Genomic DNA, 16552 nt, shown 5'->3' with positions numbered 1-16552 from the left:
ACTTCGCAAGCCATCACCATTTAAATAATACTTTGTCCTTGTGTTTTTCCTACCAAAGTGGATAACTTCACATTTATCCACGTTATACTGAATCTGCCATGTGTTTGCCCACTCACTCAACCTATCTAAATCACCTTGCAGCATCTCTGCATCCTCCTCACAACTCACAATCCCACCTAGTTTTATGTCGTCAGCAAACTTGGAAATGTTACAGTTGGTTATATATATATATTATTAGCTGGGGCCCAAGCACTGCATTTAGGGTTAGGGTTAGTGTTACCCAACTAGTCACTGCCCGCCACCCCGAAAAAGACCCGTTTATTCCTCCTCTCTGTTTCCTGTCAGTTAACCAATTTTCAGTAAATGCCATGATCAGCCTGTTGAGCTGATCTGGACAATTCCTCGGCAGGAAGAGGGCATGATGTACCATCTACAGCACAGGCTTGAACAGACTCTGTCAGCTACAGGAGTTATGTAACATTCAGCTGTGTGTGTTGTGAACAGCAAGAATTAAGACGATAAATATCGCGACAGAGTCAAACGTGCGTCGTTTACTTAATCATCATCATAGGCAGTCCCTCAGAATCGAGGAAGACTTGCTTCCACTCTAAAAGTGAGTTCTCAGGTGACTGAACCGTCCAATACGGGAATTACAGTCTCGGTCACAGGTGGGACAGACAGTGGTTGGAGGAAAGGGGAGGGTGGGACTGGTTTGCCGCACGCTCCTTCCGCTGCCTGCGCAAATCCTTGGCACGCTCCTTCTGTTCCTTGATAAAATGCAACATCCCCAGCATCGAAGCACTGACCACACTCGACCAGCTCCGCTGGGCGGGCCACATTGTCCGCATGCCCCAGACACGAGGCTCCCAAAGCAAGCGCTTCACTCAACTCCTACACGGCAAGCGAGCCCCAGGTGGGCAGAGGGAAACGTTTCAAGGACACCCTCAAAGCCTCCCTGATAAAGTGCGACATCCCCACCGACACCTGGGAGTCCCTGGCCAAAGACCAGTCTGCCCTAAGTGGAGGAAGTGCATCCGGGAGGGCGCTGAGCACCTCGAGTCTCGTCGCCGAGAGCATGCAGAAACCAAGCGCAGGCAGCGGAAGGAGCGTGCGGCAAACCAGTCCCACCCTCCCCTTCCCTCAACCACTGTCTGTCCCACCTGTGACAGGGACTGTGGTTCCCGTATTGGACTGTTCAGCCACCTGAGGAGTTAAGAGTGGAAGCAAGTCTTCCTCGATCCCGAGGGACTGTCTGTGATGACATTCTCTCCCGATGTCGATGTGACAGACCTCCCTCCCAAATAAACCTGCTGCCTCGCTGAGGTTGGCCACCAGGAACATGCTTTGCCCGTTCTTGCACCCCTCTCATTCCCCACCCCACTTTCCCACTTTTGTTTCCTCGAAGGACCAGGCAGTCTCAAGATCATCGCCATGTTCGATTTAAAACCAGCTGCACTCGCATTGTGCTGTGTGTCCCCCTCCTCTGTGAGGACACAACCTTTGGTTTTAAGCTGCATTCTTGTAAACCGATGGAGGAAACATAAGAACAATAGAGATAGGAGCAGGAGTCGGCCATTCGGCCCCTCGAGCCTGCTCCACCATTTAATACCATCATGGCTGATCTGATAATGGACTCAGCTCCACTTCCCTGCCCACTCCCCATAACCCTTAATCCCTTAACGGTCAACAATCTGTCTATCTCCGCCTTAAATTTATTCAATGTCCCGGCTTCCACAGCTCTCTGAGGCAGAGAATTCCACAAATTTACAACCCTCAGAGAAGAAATTCCTCCTCATCTCAGTTTTAAATGGGCGACCCCTTATTCTAAGACCATGCCCCCTAGTTCTAGTCTCCCCCATCAGTGGAAACATCCTCTCTGCATCCACCTTGTCAAGCCCCCTCATAATCTTATACGTTTCGATAAGATCACCTCTCATTCTTCTGAATTCCAATGAGTCGAGGCCCAACCTACTCAACCTTTCCTCATACGTCAACCCCCTCATCCCCGGAATCAACTGAGTCTGATCAAGGGAGAGGCTGAGCTGGAGTCGTTGCGTACTTGTCTGTTGCTGCTTTGCATACAGTGTCGCCTCCTGGGGTTTGGTTTATGTCGGCAGCCCCTTCTGCCCCTTTCCCCGAGCTAGCCCCTTCTGCATCCTTTCCCCGAGCTGGCATGGCTGTGTGTGCTCCCTGTTATTGGAGCCTCCTTTGTTAGTGAGTGCAACAGTGCGTAGTGTTGACTGAGCAAGCCTTGTGATGTTGTTCCTGCTTCTAAGGGAACTCTAAACGGCTGTTTTTGTTCCCATTAATTTTTAAGCTGCCAGCATGTTCTGACAACCTTGCAAGGCTGGAACTTCCAGCCTTGTCATGCAGCATGAATGCAGAAGCCTGGGGGATCGCCACTGTATCAAGGCGCTAAACATTTGTTTGTTGTGCAGTGCTTGAGTCTTGCTGTTTGCTGCAAAGGTCTTAACTCACAAAAGGAGCCTTAAAAGAAAGAACAATCCTGCATTTCTGCAGCGCCTTTCACAATCTAGGGGCTAAAACGCTTCTGTGTCAGCTGTGACTGTGTGTGTGTATCTCTCTGTCGCCTGAGTCAGAAGGTTATGTGTTGAAAACCCACTCCAGGGATTTGAGCACAAACAAATCTCGGCTGACACTGCCAGAGCTGAAGGAGCGCCGCACTGTCGGAGGGGAGTACTGAGGGAGCGCCATACTGCGCTGTCAGAGGGGCAGTACTGAGAGAGCACTGCACTGCACTGTCGGAGGGGAGTACTGAGGGAGCGCCATACTGCGCTGTCAGAGGGGCAGTACTGAGGGAGGCCCTTAGAGGGGCAGTACTGAGGGAGCGCCACACAGCGCTGATGGAATGGCCATACTGAGGGAGCGCTGTACTGTCAGCGGGGCAGTACTGAGGGAGTGCCGCACTGTCGGAGGGGCAGTACTGAGGGAGTGCCGCACTGTCGGAGGGGCAGTACTGAGGGAGTGCTGCACTGTTGGAGGGGCCCTCTTTTGGATGAGATGTGCAAACCGAGGCCCTCTCGGGTGGATGTAAAAGATCCCAGGGCACTATTGCGAAGAAGAGCAGGGGAGTTATCCCCGGTGTCCTGGGGCCAATATTTATCCCTCAATCAAGGTTTAAAAAAAAAATTATCTGATCATTATCACATTGCTGTGTGTGGGAGCTTGCTGTGCGCAAATTGGCTGCTGCGTTTCCCACATTACAACAGTGACTGCACGCCAAAAGTACTTCATTGGCTGTAAAGCACTTTGAGACATCCGATGGTCGTGAAAGGCGCTATATAAATGCAAGTCTTTCTTTTCTTTTACAGCCAATGAGCTATTGGAATGCAGCAATGTGCGCACAACAAACTCCCACAAACGACAATATGTTGATGACCAGATAATCTGTTTTTGTTATGTTGATTGAGGGATAAATATTGGCCCAGGACACCAGGGAGAACTCTCCTGCTCTTCTTCGAAATAATGCCATGGGAGCTTTTGCCTGAGCGGGCGGACGGGGCCTTGGTTTAACGGTATCTGTGGCAGTGCAGCATTCCCTCAGTCTTGCACTGGGATTGTCGGCTTTACATTACAACGGGCTTGGGGGTAATACTTCAGCATGGATAGAGGATTGGCTAACTAACAGAAAACAGAGAGTCGGGATAAATGGTTCATTTTCCGGTTGGCAAACAGTAACTAGTGGGGTGCTGCAGGGATCAGTGCTGGGACCCCAACTATTTACACTCAGTCTGTTCATCCAAGTCGTTAATATAGATTGTAACGTAGCCAAACTTGCGGATGACACAAACATGGTTGGGAGAGCAAATTGTGAAGAGGACTCAGAATCTGCAAAGGGATAGAAACAGAGAAAATAGGTGCAGGAGTAGGCTAATCGGCCTTTCGAGCCTGCACCACCATTCAATAAGAGCATTCACCTCAGTACCCCTTTCCTGCTTTCTCTCCATACCCCTTGATCCCTTTAGCTGTAAGGGCCATATCTAACTCCCTCTTGAATATATCCAATGAACTGGCATCAACAACTCCCTGCGGTAGAGAATTCCACAGGTTAACAACTCTGAGTGAAGAAGTTTCTCCTCATTTCGGTTCTAAATGGCTTACCCCTTATCCTTAGACTGTGAACCCCTGGTTCTGGACTTCCCCAACTGCGGGAACATTCTTCCTGCATCTAACCTGTCCAGTCCCGTCAGAATTTTATATGTTTCTATGAGATCCCCTCTCATCCTTCTAAACTCCAGTGAATACAGGCTCAGTTGATCCAGTCTCTCCTCATATGTCAGTCCTGTCATCCCGGGAATCAGTCTGGTGAACCTTCGCTAGACTCTCTCAATAGCAAGAATGTCCTTCTTCAGATTAGGAGACCAAAATTGAACACAATATTCCAGGTGAAGCCTCACCAAGGCCCTGTACAACTGCAGTAAGACCTCCCTGCTCCTCTACTCAAATCCCCTAGCTATGAAGGCCAACATACCATTTGCCGCCTTCATCGCCTGCTGTACCTGTATGCCAACTTTCAATGACTGATGTACCATCACACCCAGGTCTCATTTCACCTCCCCTTTTCCTAACCTGCCGCCTTGTTTTTGCCACCAAAGTGGATAACCTCACATTTATCCACATTATACTGCATCTGCCATGTATTTTCCCACTCGCCTAACCTGTCCAAGTCACCCTGCAGCCTCTTAGCATTCTCCTCACAGCTCACACCATCACCCAGCTTAGTGTCATCTGCAAACTTGGAGATATTACACTCAATTCTTTCATCTAAATTATTGTAATTAGCTGGGGTCCCAGCACTGAGCCCTGCGGCACCCCACTAGTCACTCACTGCCATTCTAAAAAGGACCCGTTTATCCCGACTCTCTGCTTCCTGTCTGCCAACCAGTTCTCTATCCACGTCAGTACATTACCCCCAGTACCATGTGCTTTGATTTTGCACACCAATCTCTTGTGTGGGACCTTTTCAAAAGCCTTTTGAAAGTCCAAATACACCACATCCACTGGCTCCCCCTTGTCCACTCTACTAGTTACATCCTCAAAAAATTCCAGAAGATTTGTCAAGCATGATTTCCCTTTCATAAATCCATGCTGACTTGGACCGATCCTGTCACTGCTTTCCAAATGCGCTGCTATTTCATCTTTAATAATTGATTCCAACATTTTCCCCACTACTGATGTCAGGCTAACCGGTCTATAATTACCCGTTTTCTCTCCCCCTCCTTTAACAAGGTGTTATATCAGCTACCCTCCAGTCCATCGGAACTGATCCAGAGTCGATAGACTGTTGGAAAATGATCATCAATGCATCCACTATTTCTAGGGCCACTTCCTTAAGTACTCTGGGATACAGACTATCGGGCCCCGGGGATTTATCGGCCTTCAATCCCATCAATTTCCCTAACACAATTTCCTGACTAATAAGGATTTCCTTCAGTTCCTTCTTGTCGCTCGAACCTCGGTCCCCTAGTATTTCCGGAAGGTTATTTGTGTCTTCCTTCGTGAAGACAGAACCAAAGTATTTGTTTAACTGGTCTGTCATTTCTTTGTTCCCCATTATAAATTCACCTGAATCTGACTGCAAGGGACCTACGTTTGTCTTCACTAATCTTTTTCTCTTCACATATCTATAGAAGCTTTTGCAGTCAGTTTTTATGTTCCCAGCAAGCTTCCTCACATACTCTATTTTCGCCCTCCTAATTAAAACCTTTGTCCTCCTCTGCTGAATTCTAAATTTCTCCCAGTCCTCAGGTTTACTGCTTTTTCTGGCCAATTTATCTGTCTCTTCCTTGTATTTAATACTGTCCCTAATTTCCCTTGTTAGCCACGGTTGAGCCACTTTCCCCATTTTATTTTTACTCCAGACAGGGATGTACAATTGTTAAAGTTCATCCATGTGATCTTTAAATGTCTGCCATTGCCTATCCACTGACAACCCTTTAAGTATCATTCACCAGTGTATTCTAGCCAATTCACGTCTCCTGCGATTGAAGTTACCTTTCCTTAAGGTCAGGAACCTAGTCTTTGAATTAACTGTGTCACTCTCCATCTTAATAAAGAATTCTACCATATTATGGTCACTCTTCCCCAAGGGGCCTCGCACAACAAGATTGCTAATTAGTCCTTTCTCATTACACATCACCCAGTCTAGTGTGGCCAGCTCCCTGGTTGGTTCCTCGACATATTGGTCTAGAAAACCATTCCTAATCCACTCCAGGCAATCCTCCTCCACCGCATTGCTACCAGTTAGGTTAGCCCAATCTCTATAGATGAAAGTTGCCCATGATAATTGCTGTACCTTTATTGCATGCATCCTTAATTTCTTGTCTGATGCTGTCCCCAACCTCACTACTACTGTTTGGTGGTCTGTACACAACTCCCACTAGTGTTTTCTGCCCTTTGTTATTCCGCAGCTCCACCCATACCGATTCCACATCATCCAAGCTAATGTCCTTCCTTACTATTGCATTAATTTCCTCTTTAACCAGCAACGCCACCCCACCTCCTTTTCCTTTCTGTCTATCCTTCCTGAATATTGAATACCCCTGGATGTTGAGTTCCCAGCCTTGGTCACCCTGGAGCCATGTCTCCGTAATCCCAATTATGTCATATTCGGCAATAGCTGTCTGCGCAGTCAATTCAATATAGACAGGCTAAGTGAGTGGACAAAAATTTAGCAGATGGAGTATAATGTGAGAATATGTGATGTTATGCACTTCGGCAGAAATAATAGAAAAGCAAATTATAATTTAAATGGAGAAAGATTGCAAAGTGCTGCAGTACAGCGGGACCTGGGGGAACTTGTGCATGAAACACAAAAGGTTAGTATGCAGGTACAGCAAGTGATCAGGAAGGCCAATGGAATGTTGGCCTTTATTGCAAGGGGGATAGAGTATAAAAGCAGGGAAGTCTTGCTACAACTGTACAGGGTATTGGTGAGGCCACACCTGGAGTACTGCGTGCAGTTTTGGTCTCAGTTTTTAAGGAAGGATATACTTGCATTGAAGGCAGTTTGGAGAAGGTTGACTAAGTTGATCCCGAAGATGAGGGGGTTGACTTATGAAGAAAAATTGAGTAGGTTGGGCCTCTACTCATTGTAATTCAGAAGAATGAGAGGTGATCTTATCGAAACGTATAAGATTGAGGGGGCTTGACGAGGTGGATTTTCCACTAATGGGGGAGACTAGAACTAGGGGGACATAGAATAAGGGGCCGCCCATTTAATGCTCCTCCTATTTCTTCTCTAATAGTGATCAAAGTGATCCTGTGCACACACTGGTGTGTGCTGGGTAATATTGGCAAGTAGTGTTGAAGCCTTTGCCTTTTGAGGCCTGCTTGGGTGTGTACTGAAGATGCTGACTGTCACATGACAAATTCAAATCCTTTTTCCTGTTGTAATTTGCATTTGTTCCATCATCATCATCGGAATTGAGGAAGACTTGCTTCCACTCTGAAAATGAGTCCTTAGGTGGCTGAACAGTCCAATACGAGAACCACAGTCCCTGTCACAGGTGGGACAGACAGTGGTTGAGGGAAAGGGGAGGGTGGGACTGGTTTGCCGCACGCTCCTTCCGCTGCCTGCGCTTGGTTTCTGCATGCTCTCGGCGACGAGACTCGAGGTGCTCAGCGCCCTCCCGGATGCATTTCCTCCACTTAGGGCGGACTGGTCTTTGGCCAGGGACTCCCAGGTGTCGGTGGGGATGTTGCACTTTATCAGCGAGGTTTTGAGGGTGTCCCTTGTAACGTTTCCTCTGCCCACCTTTGGCTCGTTTGCCATGAAGGAGTTCCGAGTAGAGCGCTTGCTTTTGGGAGTCTCGTGTCAGGACATGTGGACAATGTGGCCTGCCCAGCGGAGCTGGTCGAGTGTGGTCAGTGCTTCGATGCCTGAGCGAGAACACTGACAGTGCGCCTATCCTGCCAATGGATTTGCAGGAACCTGCGGAGGCAGCGTTGGTAGTAATAAATAGCAGCGCGAGTCGAGCTTCGAGGGAATGTTGGGGGCCTTTGGAGCTTGTGGTTGAAGAAATCTGTCGTCTCCGTCACTCTGTGGGAAAATTCAGTGAGCGATGTGTTGTGTCTGAGAGCTACCAAGCTCATGGTCTACAGGGCTGTAGTGATACCTGCCCTCCTGTATGGCTCAGAGACATGGACCATGTACAGTGGACACCTCAAGTCGCTGGAGAAATACCACCAACGATATCCGTCCTACGAATCCGCTAGGAGGACTGGCGCACCAACATTAGCGTCCTCGACCAGGCCAACATTCCCAGCATCGAAGCACTGACCACACTCGATCAGCTCCGCTGGGCAGGCCACATTGTCCGCATGCCAGACACGAGACTCCCAAAGCAAGCGCTCTACTCGGAACTCCTTCACGGCAAACGAGCCAAAGGTGGGCAGAGGAAACGTTACAGGGACACCCTCAAAGCCTCCCTGATAAAGTGCAACATCCCCACTGACACCTGGGAGTCCCTGGGCCAAAGACTGCCCGAAATGGAGGCAGTGCATCCGGGAGGGCGCTGAGCACCTCGAGTCTCGTCGCCGAGAGCATGCAGAAACCAAGCGCAGGCAGCGGAAGGAGCGTGCGGCAAACCAGACTCCCCACTCACCCTTTCCTTCAACCACTGTCTGTCCCACCTGTGACAGGAACTAATTCCCATATTGGAATGTCATCATCATCATCGGAATCGAGGAAGACTTGCTTCCACTCTAAAAGTGAGTTCTCAGGTGGCTGAACAGTCCAATACGAGAACCACAGTCCCTGTCACAGGTGGGACAGACAGTGGTTGAGGGAAGGGGTGGGTGGGACAGGTTTGCCGCACGCTCCTTCCGCTGCCTGCGCTTGATTTCTGCATGCTCTCGGCGACGAGACTCGAGGTGCTCAGCGCCTTCCCGGATGCACTTCTTCCACTTAGGGCGGTCTTTGGCCAGGGACTCCCAGGTGTCGGTGGGGATGTTGCACTTTTGTCCTAGTAACGTTTCCTCTGCCCACCTGGGGCTCGTTTGCCATGAAGGAGTTCTGAGTAGAGCGCTTGCTTTGGGAGTCTCGTGTCGGGGCATGCGGACAATGTGGCCCGCCCAGCAGAGCTGGTCGAGTGTGGTCAGTGCTTCGGTGCTGGGGATGTTGGCCTGGTCGAGGACGCTAACGTTGGTGCGTCTGTCCTCCCAGGGGATTTGCAGCCTGAGGAAAAGTGTGTTTGAAGACCAGGCCCACGAAACTGCCACCAAGCTCATGGTCTTACAGGACTGTCGTGATACCCGCCCTCCTGTATGGCTGAGACATGGACCATGTACAGTGGGTGACCTGATAACTCACTTTTAGCGTGGAAGCAAGTTTTCCTCGATTTCGAGGGACTGCCTATGATGTGATTCATGTCGCTGGCTGTGAGAGATGCTCCAACCAGCTGGCGGCAGCCCTGTGTTTGTTGGTAAACTGAACGCGCACCCTCTTGGAAACTGCTCCTCCACTTCTGTGTGGTGGAACAGCTGGTGATGCTCTTGCCTTCCAGGTTTCTGGAGATTTCCCAACACGTGAACTGGGCACAATGTCTGTGTCTCTCACTTCCTCCCCGAACCCACTCCCTCCCCATCCCCCCCCCCCCCCACCCTGCTCTGCATTCAAGGAGTTCAAAGTTCAGGCAATGTTGAACAACACCACAACTGGGAGGTTAATACCGGTCAGAAAAGATTGAACCGTTTTCGGGGGCTGTTTTCTCTGAGAGGGTTCTGATGTCTGACGGTCATGTGTGCGCGTGTGAGTATGCTCGCGGGTTTGTCGAGCTGTTGCGATGTCAGTGGCTTCACCGTGATTCAAGGACTCCCTCAAAGCCTCCCTGATAAAGTGCAACATCCCCACCGACACCTGGGAGTCCCTGGCCAAAGACCAGTCCGCCCTAAGTGGAGGAAGTGCATCCGGGAGGGCGCTGAGCACCTCGAGTCTCGTCGCCGAGTGCGTGCAGAAATCGAGCGCAGGCAGTGGAATGATGATGATGATCAAGACTCAATAAAACCCCAGCCAGTTGGGTTCGGGAGATCCACGATGAGGCAGGTCGTTGTGAGTCTGGTGAATGAACTTGGTAATTGTGTCGTCATCAGAGGCAGTCCCTCGAAATCGAGGAAGACTTGCTTCCACTCTCAAACTCTCTCAAACAGTCTCTGTCACAGGTGGACCAGACAGTCATTGGAGGAAAGGGTGGGTGGGACTGGTTTGCCGCACGCCCCTTCCGCTGCCTGCGCTTGTTTTCTGCATGTTCCCAGCGACGAGACTCGAGGTGCTCAGCACCCCCCCACCCCCCAATCATCAAAATCCACGTTGCGGCCTTGGACAATGTTGACCATTTTCCATACCTCGGGAGCCTACTATCAGCAAGGACAGACATTGATGCCGTCGTCCAACACCGCCTCCAGTGAGCCAGTGTAGCCTTCGGCCGCCTAAGGAAAAGAGTGTTTGAAGACCAGGCCCTCAAATCTGCCACCAAGCTCATGGTCTACAGGGCTGTAGTAATACCCGCCCTCCTGTATGGCTCAGAGGCATGGACCATGTACAGTAGATGTTTCAAATCACTGGAGAAATACCACCAACAATGTCTCCGCAAGATCCTGCAAAGCCCCTGGGAGGACAGACGCACCAACGTCAGTGTTCTCAACCAGGCCAACATCCCCAGCATCGAAGCACTGACCACACTCGACCAGCTCCGCTGGGCGGGGACACATTGATAATGTGGAGTGTGAGTGTTAAACCTTTGCTAATAAACCCACTACTTCTTAATAGCAATGTGTTGCTATGAATTCTAAGCAAAGAACCCATGAAGCAAATACATTACAGTGACCCGATAGAGGTCTTTAAAGTTATGAAAGGGTGTGATAGGGTAGACATAGAGGAGATGTTTACACTTGTGGGCAAGACCCGAACTCGGGGCCATCAATATGGCCACAGCTGGAGTACTGCGTGCAGGTCTGGTCGCCGTATTATAGGAAGAATGTGATTGCACTGGAGAGGGTGCAGAGGAGATTTACTAGGATGCTGCCTGGAATGGAGAATCTTAGTTATGAGGACAGATTGGATCGGCTGGGTTTGTTCTCATTGGAACAGAGGAGGTTGAGAGGAGACCTCATTGAGCTGTACAAAATATTGAGGGGCCTGGGCATAGTGGATAGTAAGGGTCTATTTTCGTTGGTGGAGGGGTCCATTACGAGAGGGCATAGATTTAAGGTGGTTGGTGGAAGGTTTAGAGGGGATTTGAGGAGGGGGGGTTCTTCTTTACACAGAGGGTTGTGGGGATCTGGAACTCGCTGCCTGGAAGAGTGGTGGATGCAGAAACCCTCACCACTTTTAAGAGAAGGTTGGATGAGCACTTAAAGTGCAGTAACCTGCAGGGTTACGGACCGAGAGCTGGTAATTAGGATTAGACTGGATGACCTTTTGTTGGACGGTGTAGATATAATGGTAAGTACTGCAGGGAATCGAATACGGCCAGGGTGTGATCTCCTGGACTAGTGTCGATCGCCTGGATGGGTCGGAGAGGAATTTTCCCAGATTTTTTCCTCCCTAAATTGGCCTGGGTTTTTATCTGGTTTTTGCCTCTCCCAGGAGATCACATGGCTCCGGTTGGGGTGGAGTGTAGAATGTTTCAGTATAAGGGGTGTTGCAGTTGTGTGGGGCGGACTGGTTGGGCTGGGTGCTCTTTGCCTTTCCGTCATTGTTCATAGGTTTATATGTAACCTTCAGGGCTGCTGACCGAGGACCGTGCGGCTTTGTCGGCCGGTGCGGACACGATGGGCCGGAATGGCCTCCTCCTGCGCCGTAAATTTCTATGTTTCTCTCTGAGAGAGTCACTAATGAATCCAATCGAGAATTTAGGAGAAACTTTTTTACCCAGAGAGAGGTGAGAATTGGGAAATGGGGACCACAAGGGGTGCTTCCACCTGTGAGTATGCTCCCATAGTTGTAGAGCTGTTGCATTGTGAGTGGCTTAGCCAGTCATGTGGTGACCATAAGCCTCAATAAAACCCCAGCCAGTTGGATCTCGGTCATCCACGATGGGGCAGGTGGTTGTGAGCCCGGTGGATGACCTGGTAATGTGTCGTGTGATTGTTAAACCTTTGCTAATAACCCAACTAGTTCTTAATAGCAATGTGTTGCTGTGAATTCTTAAGCAAAGAACCCCTGAAGCAAATACATTACAATGGGGAAGCGGGATAAACACATGAGGGGGAAGGGAACAGAAGGATATGCTGTTGGGAGGAGGCTTGTGTGGAGCATAGACACCCTCATCGACCTGTTGGGCCAAATGGTTGAGTTGCTAATACTCTGCAATGCAATGTTCAAAAACAGGTGTGAAGTATGTCATCAGAGCAGTGATAATGTCTTTCTCTCTCGAAGACCATTCATAAGAAATAGGAGCAGGAGAGTAGGCCATACGGCCCCCTCATGAAAGGCGTTATATAGAAACATAGAAAACATAGAAACAGAAAATAGGTGCAGGAGTAGGCCATTCGGCCCTTCGAGCCTGCACCGCCATTCAATGAGTTCATGGCTGAACATGCAACTTCAGGACCCCATTCCTGCTTTCTCGCCATACCCCTTGATCACCCTAGTAGTAAGGACTACAGCTTACTCCCTTTTTGAATATATTTAGTGAATTGGCCTCAACAACTTCCTGTGGTAGAGAATTCCACAGGTTCACCACTCTCTGGGTGAAGAAGTTTCTCCTCATCTTGGTCCTAAATGGCTTACCCCTTATCCTTTGACTGTGACCCCTGGTTCTGGACTTCCCCAACATTGGGAACATTCTTCCGCATCTAACCTGTCTAAACCCATCAGAATTTTAAACGTTTCTATGAGATCCCCTCTCATTCTTCTGAACTCCAGTGAATACAAGCCCAGTTGATCCAGTCTTTCTTGAATGGTCAGTCCCGCCATCCCGGAAATCAGTCTGGTGAACCTTCGCTGCACTCCCTCAATAGCAAGAATGTCCTTCCTCAAGTTAGGAGACCAAAACTGAACACAATACTCCAGGTGTGGCCTCAACAAGGCCCTGTACAACTGTAGCAACACCTCCCTGCCCCTGTACTCAAATCCCCTCGCTGTGAAGGCCAACATGCCATTTGCTTTCTTCACCGCCTGCTGTACCTATAAATCTTAAGTCTTTCTTTAAGTCACTCGCCCATTTATGAAAACTCCACCCTGGTGGAAAGAAGGAATGATTGCGACTTGCATATTATAAGGAGCGTCATTACTGCACTTTTCTCAACCTCCAAACGCCCGAAAGCGCTTTACAGCCAATGAAGTACCGTTGGAGTGCGGTCACTGTCGTAACGCGGGAAAACGGGGCAGCCGATTTGCGCACAGCAAACTCCCGCAAGCAGCAACGTGACGGTGAGCCAGATCATCTGTTTTCAGTCATGTTAGTCAAGGGATAAATATTGGCCCGGGGACACTGGGGAAAACTCCTTGCTCCTCTTCGAGGTAGTGTTGTGCGATCTTTTGCATCCGCCTGAGAGGGCAGACGGGACCATGGTTTAACGTTGTGAAGTGTGCGAGCCTTCCTTTTGTTTATTTGGCGGTGGTTGGTTGAGGGGATGAGGCGAGCTTGTGGAGAAAGCAGCTTATGCTTGCACCATCTGCCTGCAGTCCTCTGAGAGCCCAGGTCTACTCCCTTTGGGCCCTGTCGATTGTGTACAACCCGATGGGAACGCCTGATGCACTATTGTGTGTGCCGTGATGAAATATTTTATTTTGCGGCGAAAGATAACCCGAGGAGGAATCGATTATTGACTCATGCTGCTGATTTACATAGGATTATTTTATAGGACGTACGGCAAAGAAACAGGTTAACTATTTGAGTTCTCATCATTCTGTGTGCTGGAATCTCGGGTTACTGGCTCCACAAGTTCCTGAGTCAGACACTCATTGTCTTCTTTAACAATTGTGTCCAAGCAGCTGTTTATGCTCCACTCGAGCCTCCTCCCGTCATTCCTCATCTAAATATATCGGCATAACCCTCTATTCACTTCTCCCTCATATGCTTGTCTAGCCTCCCCTTCACTGCATCGAACAATGTGGCCTGCCCAGCGGAGCCGAGCGAGTGTGGTCAGTGCTTCGATGCTGGGGACGTTGGCCTGGTCGAGGACGCTAACGTTGGTGCGTCTGTCCTCCCAGGGGATTTGCAGGATCTTGCGGAGACATCGTTGGTGATATTTCCAAAGTGGGACTCCCAAGGCAAAAGCGCTCTGCTGGGAACTCCTTCATGGCAAACAAGCCAAAGGTGGGCAGAGGAAACGTTACAAGGGATACCCTCAAAGCCTCCCTGATAAAGTGCAACATCCCCACCGACACCTGGGAGTCCCTGGCCAAAGACCAGTCCGCCCTAAGTGGAGGAAGTGCATCCGGGAGGGCGCTGAGCACCTCGTCACGTCGCCGAGAGCGTGCAGAAACCAAGCGCAGGCAGCGGAAGGAGCGTGCGGCAAACCAGTCCCACCCTCCCCTTCCCTCAACCACTGTCTGTCCCACCTGTGACAGGGACTGTGGTTCTCTTATTGGACTGTTCAGCCACCGAAGAACTCACTTCAGGAGTGGAAGTAAGTTTTCCTCGATTACAATTTGGTCGGAAGACATTACTTCCAGCGTGAGAGTATGGGTGGGACACCGACATTAGTGTCCTCGTCCAGGCCAACATCCCCAGCACTGACCACACTCGACCAGCTCCGCTGGGCAGGCCACATCGTTCGCATGCCTGACACGAGACTCCCAAAGCAAGCACTCTACTCGGAACTCCTTCACGGCAAACGAGCCAAAGGTGGGCAGAGGAAACGTTACAAGGGACACCCTCAAAGCCTCCCTGATAAAGTGCAACATCCCCACCGACACCTGGGAGTCCCTGGCCAAAGACCAGTCCGCCCTAAGTGGAGGAAATGCATCCGGGAGGGCGCTGAGCACCTCGAGTCTCGTCGCCGAGAGCATGCAGAAAGCAAGCGCAGGTAGCGGAAGGAGCGTGCGGCAAACCAGTCCCACCCACCCCTTCCCTCAACGACTATCTGTCCCGCCTGTGACAGGGACTGTGGTTCTCATATTGGACTGTTCAGTCACCTGAGGACTCATTTTTTGAGTGGAAGCAAGTCTTCCTCGAATCCGAGGGACTGTCTATGATGATGATGATGATGATGGAGATGAGCAAAGGGATCTCGGAGTACAAATACACATCACTAAAAGTATTAACACAGGTCAATAAGGGCATAACATAAAGCAAACCAGGCACTAGGGTTTATTTCTGGAGGGATAGAATTGAAAAGTAGGGAAGTTTTGCTAAACCTGCATCATGATCATCATCATGATAGGCAGTCCCTCGGGATCGAGGAAGATTTGCTTCCACTTAGCATAAGTTCTTGGGTTCTCGTATTGGACTGTTCAGCCACCAAAGTTCCTGTCACAGGTGGGACAGACAGTGGTTGAAGGAAAGGGTGGGTGGGACTGGTTTGCCGCACGCTCCTTCGGCTGTGAGTCGCTGGCTGTAAAGGGCTCTCTTAGCTGGGTCCTTAAGTGCCCCGGCATTGACTTTTTTGCCACACTGCTTCTGCTGCCCCCTCCGCTTTGGGGCTATGTTGATGTCGATGATCGGATTAGGTGGTGGTCCGTGCAGCAGTCGTCAGCTCCCGTCATGGCGCGGGTGATGCGCACATCCTTGCGATCCCTGGCTCGGACGATGACATAGTTGAGCAGGTGCCAGTGCTTGGAGTGAGGGTGTTGCCACGATGCCTTGTATTCGTCCCTCTGGTGGAACAAGGTGTTGGTGATGACCAGTTCATGCTCTCGACATTTTGTCAGGAGTACGGTACCGCTGGGAGTTGGCTTTCCCTACCCCCTCTCTGCCAATCACGCCCCCCCCCTCAGAGGTCTGTGTCCTTGTTGACCCTGACGTTGAAGTCACCCAGGAGGATCAGTTTGTCACCTGCGGGGACGCAGGACAGGGATTTTTCGAGGTTGGAGTAAAAACCCTCTTTGGCCTCATCTGTTGCATCGAGTGTCGGGGCGTACGCACTGATGACTGTGGCGCACTGGTTCCGGGATAGGGTGAGTCGGAGAATCATGAGGCGTTCGTTAGCCCCGCAGGGGGAGTCTTTGAGGCGGTCGACCAGCTCGCTTTTGACGGTGAGGCCGACTCTGTGGAGGCTGCCTTCTGCCTCTGGTTTCCCTTTCCAGAAGATGTTGTAACCTCCACCTTGTTCCTTGAGCTGGCCTTCCCCTGCCCGCCGGGTCTCGCTTAGGGGTGCGATGTCGATGTCAAAGCGTCTGAGTTCCCGGGCAACTATGGTGGTGCGGCATTCCGGCCTGTCGCTGTTGGGGTTGTCCGAGGGTCCTGCACTTCATGTTAACCGAGTGGAAGATGCCTGTGCGTGAGTTCTTTTAACGTGGGGTGGTCATTGCACACCGGCAACCACACGGGCTTAGCTGAGCAAGGTCTTGGTCCAGTGGCAAGGGGTTCCAGGACGACTGGAGACCAGGCACTGCTATGTGGGCCTAATTGCCTGTATCACC

General features: G+C 50.4%; 1 protein-coding gene across 1 annotated transcript in view; it reads left to right on the top strand.

Annotated features, from left to right (window-relative positions):
* The first annotated feature begins 16294 nt into the window (after positions 1–16294).
* The window catches only part of LOC139230623 (choline transporter-like protein 4), a 69395-nt gene continuing 69137 nt past the window's right edge, over positions 16295–16552 (top strand). Inside the window, exon 1 of the mRNA XM_070862439.1 lies at positions 16295–16406. Coding sequence (XP_070718540.1) covers positions 16295–16406 — 112 coding nt within the window. The remainder of the gene's footprint in view (positions 16407–16552) is intronic.

Source organism: Pristiophorus japonicus, chromosome 19 (assembly GCF_044704955.1).
Source record: "Pristiophorus japonicus isolate sPriJap1 chromosome 19, sPriJap1.hap1, whole genome shotgun sequence".
Classification (NCBI taxonomy): Eukaryota; Metazoa; Chordata; class Chondrichthyes; family Pristiophoridae; genus Pristiophorus; species Pristiophorus japonicus.
Note: the sequence above shows the minus strand (reverse complement) of the source record. Positions and strands in the feature narration are given on the sequence as shown.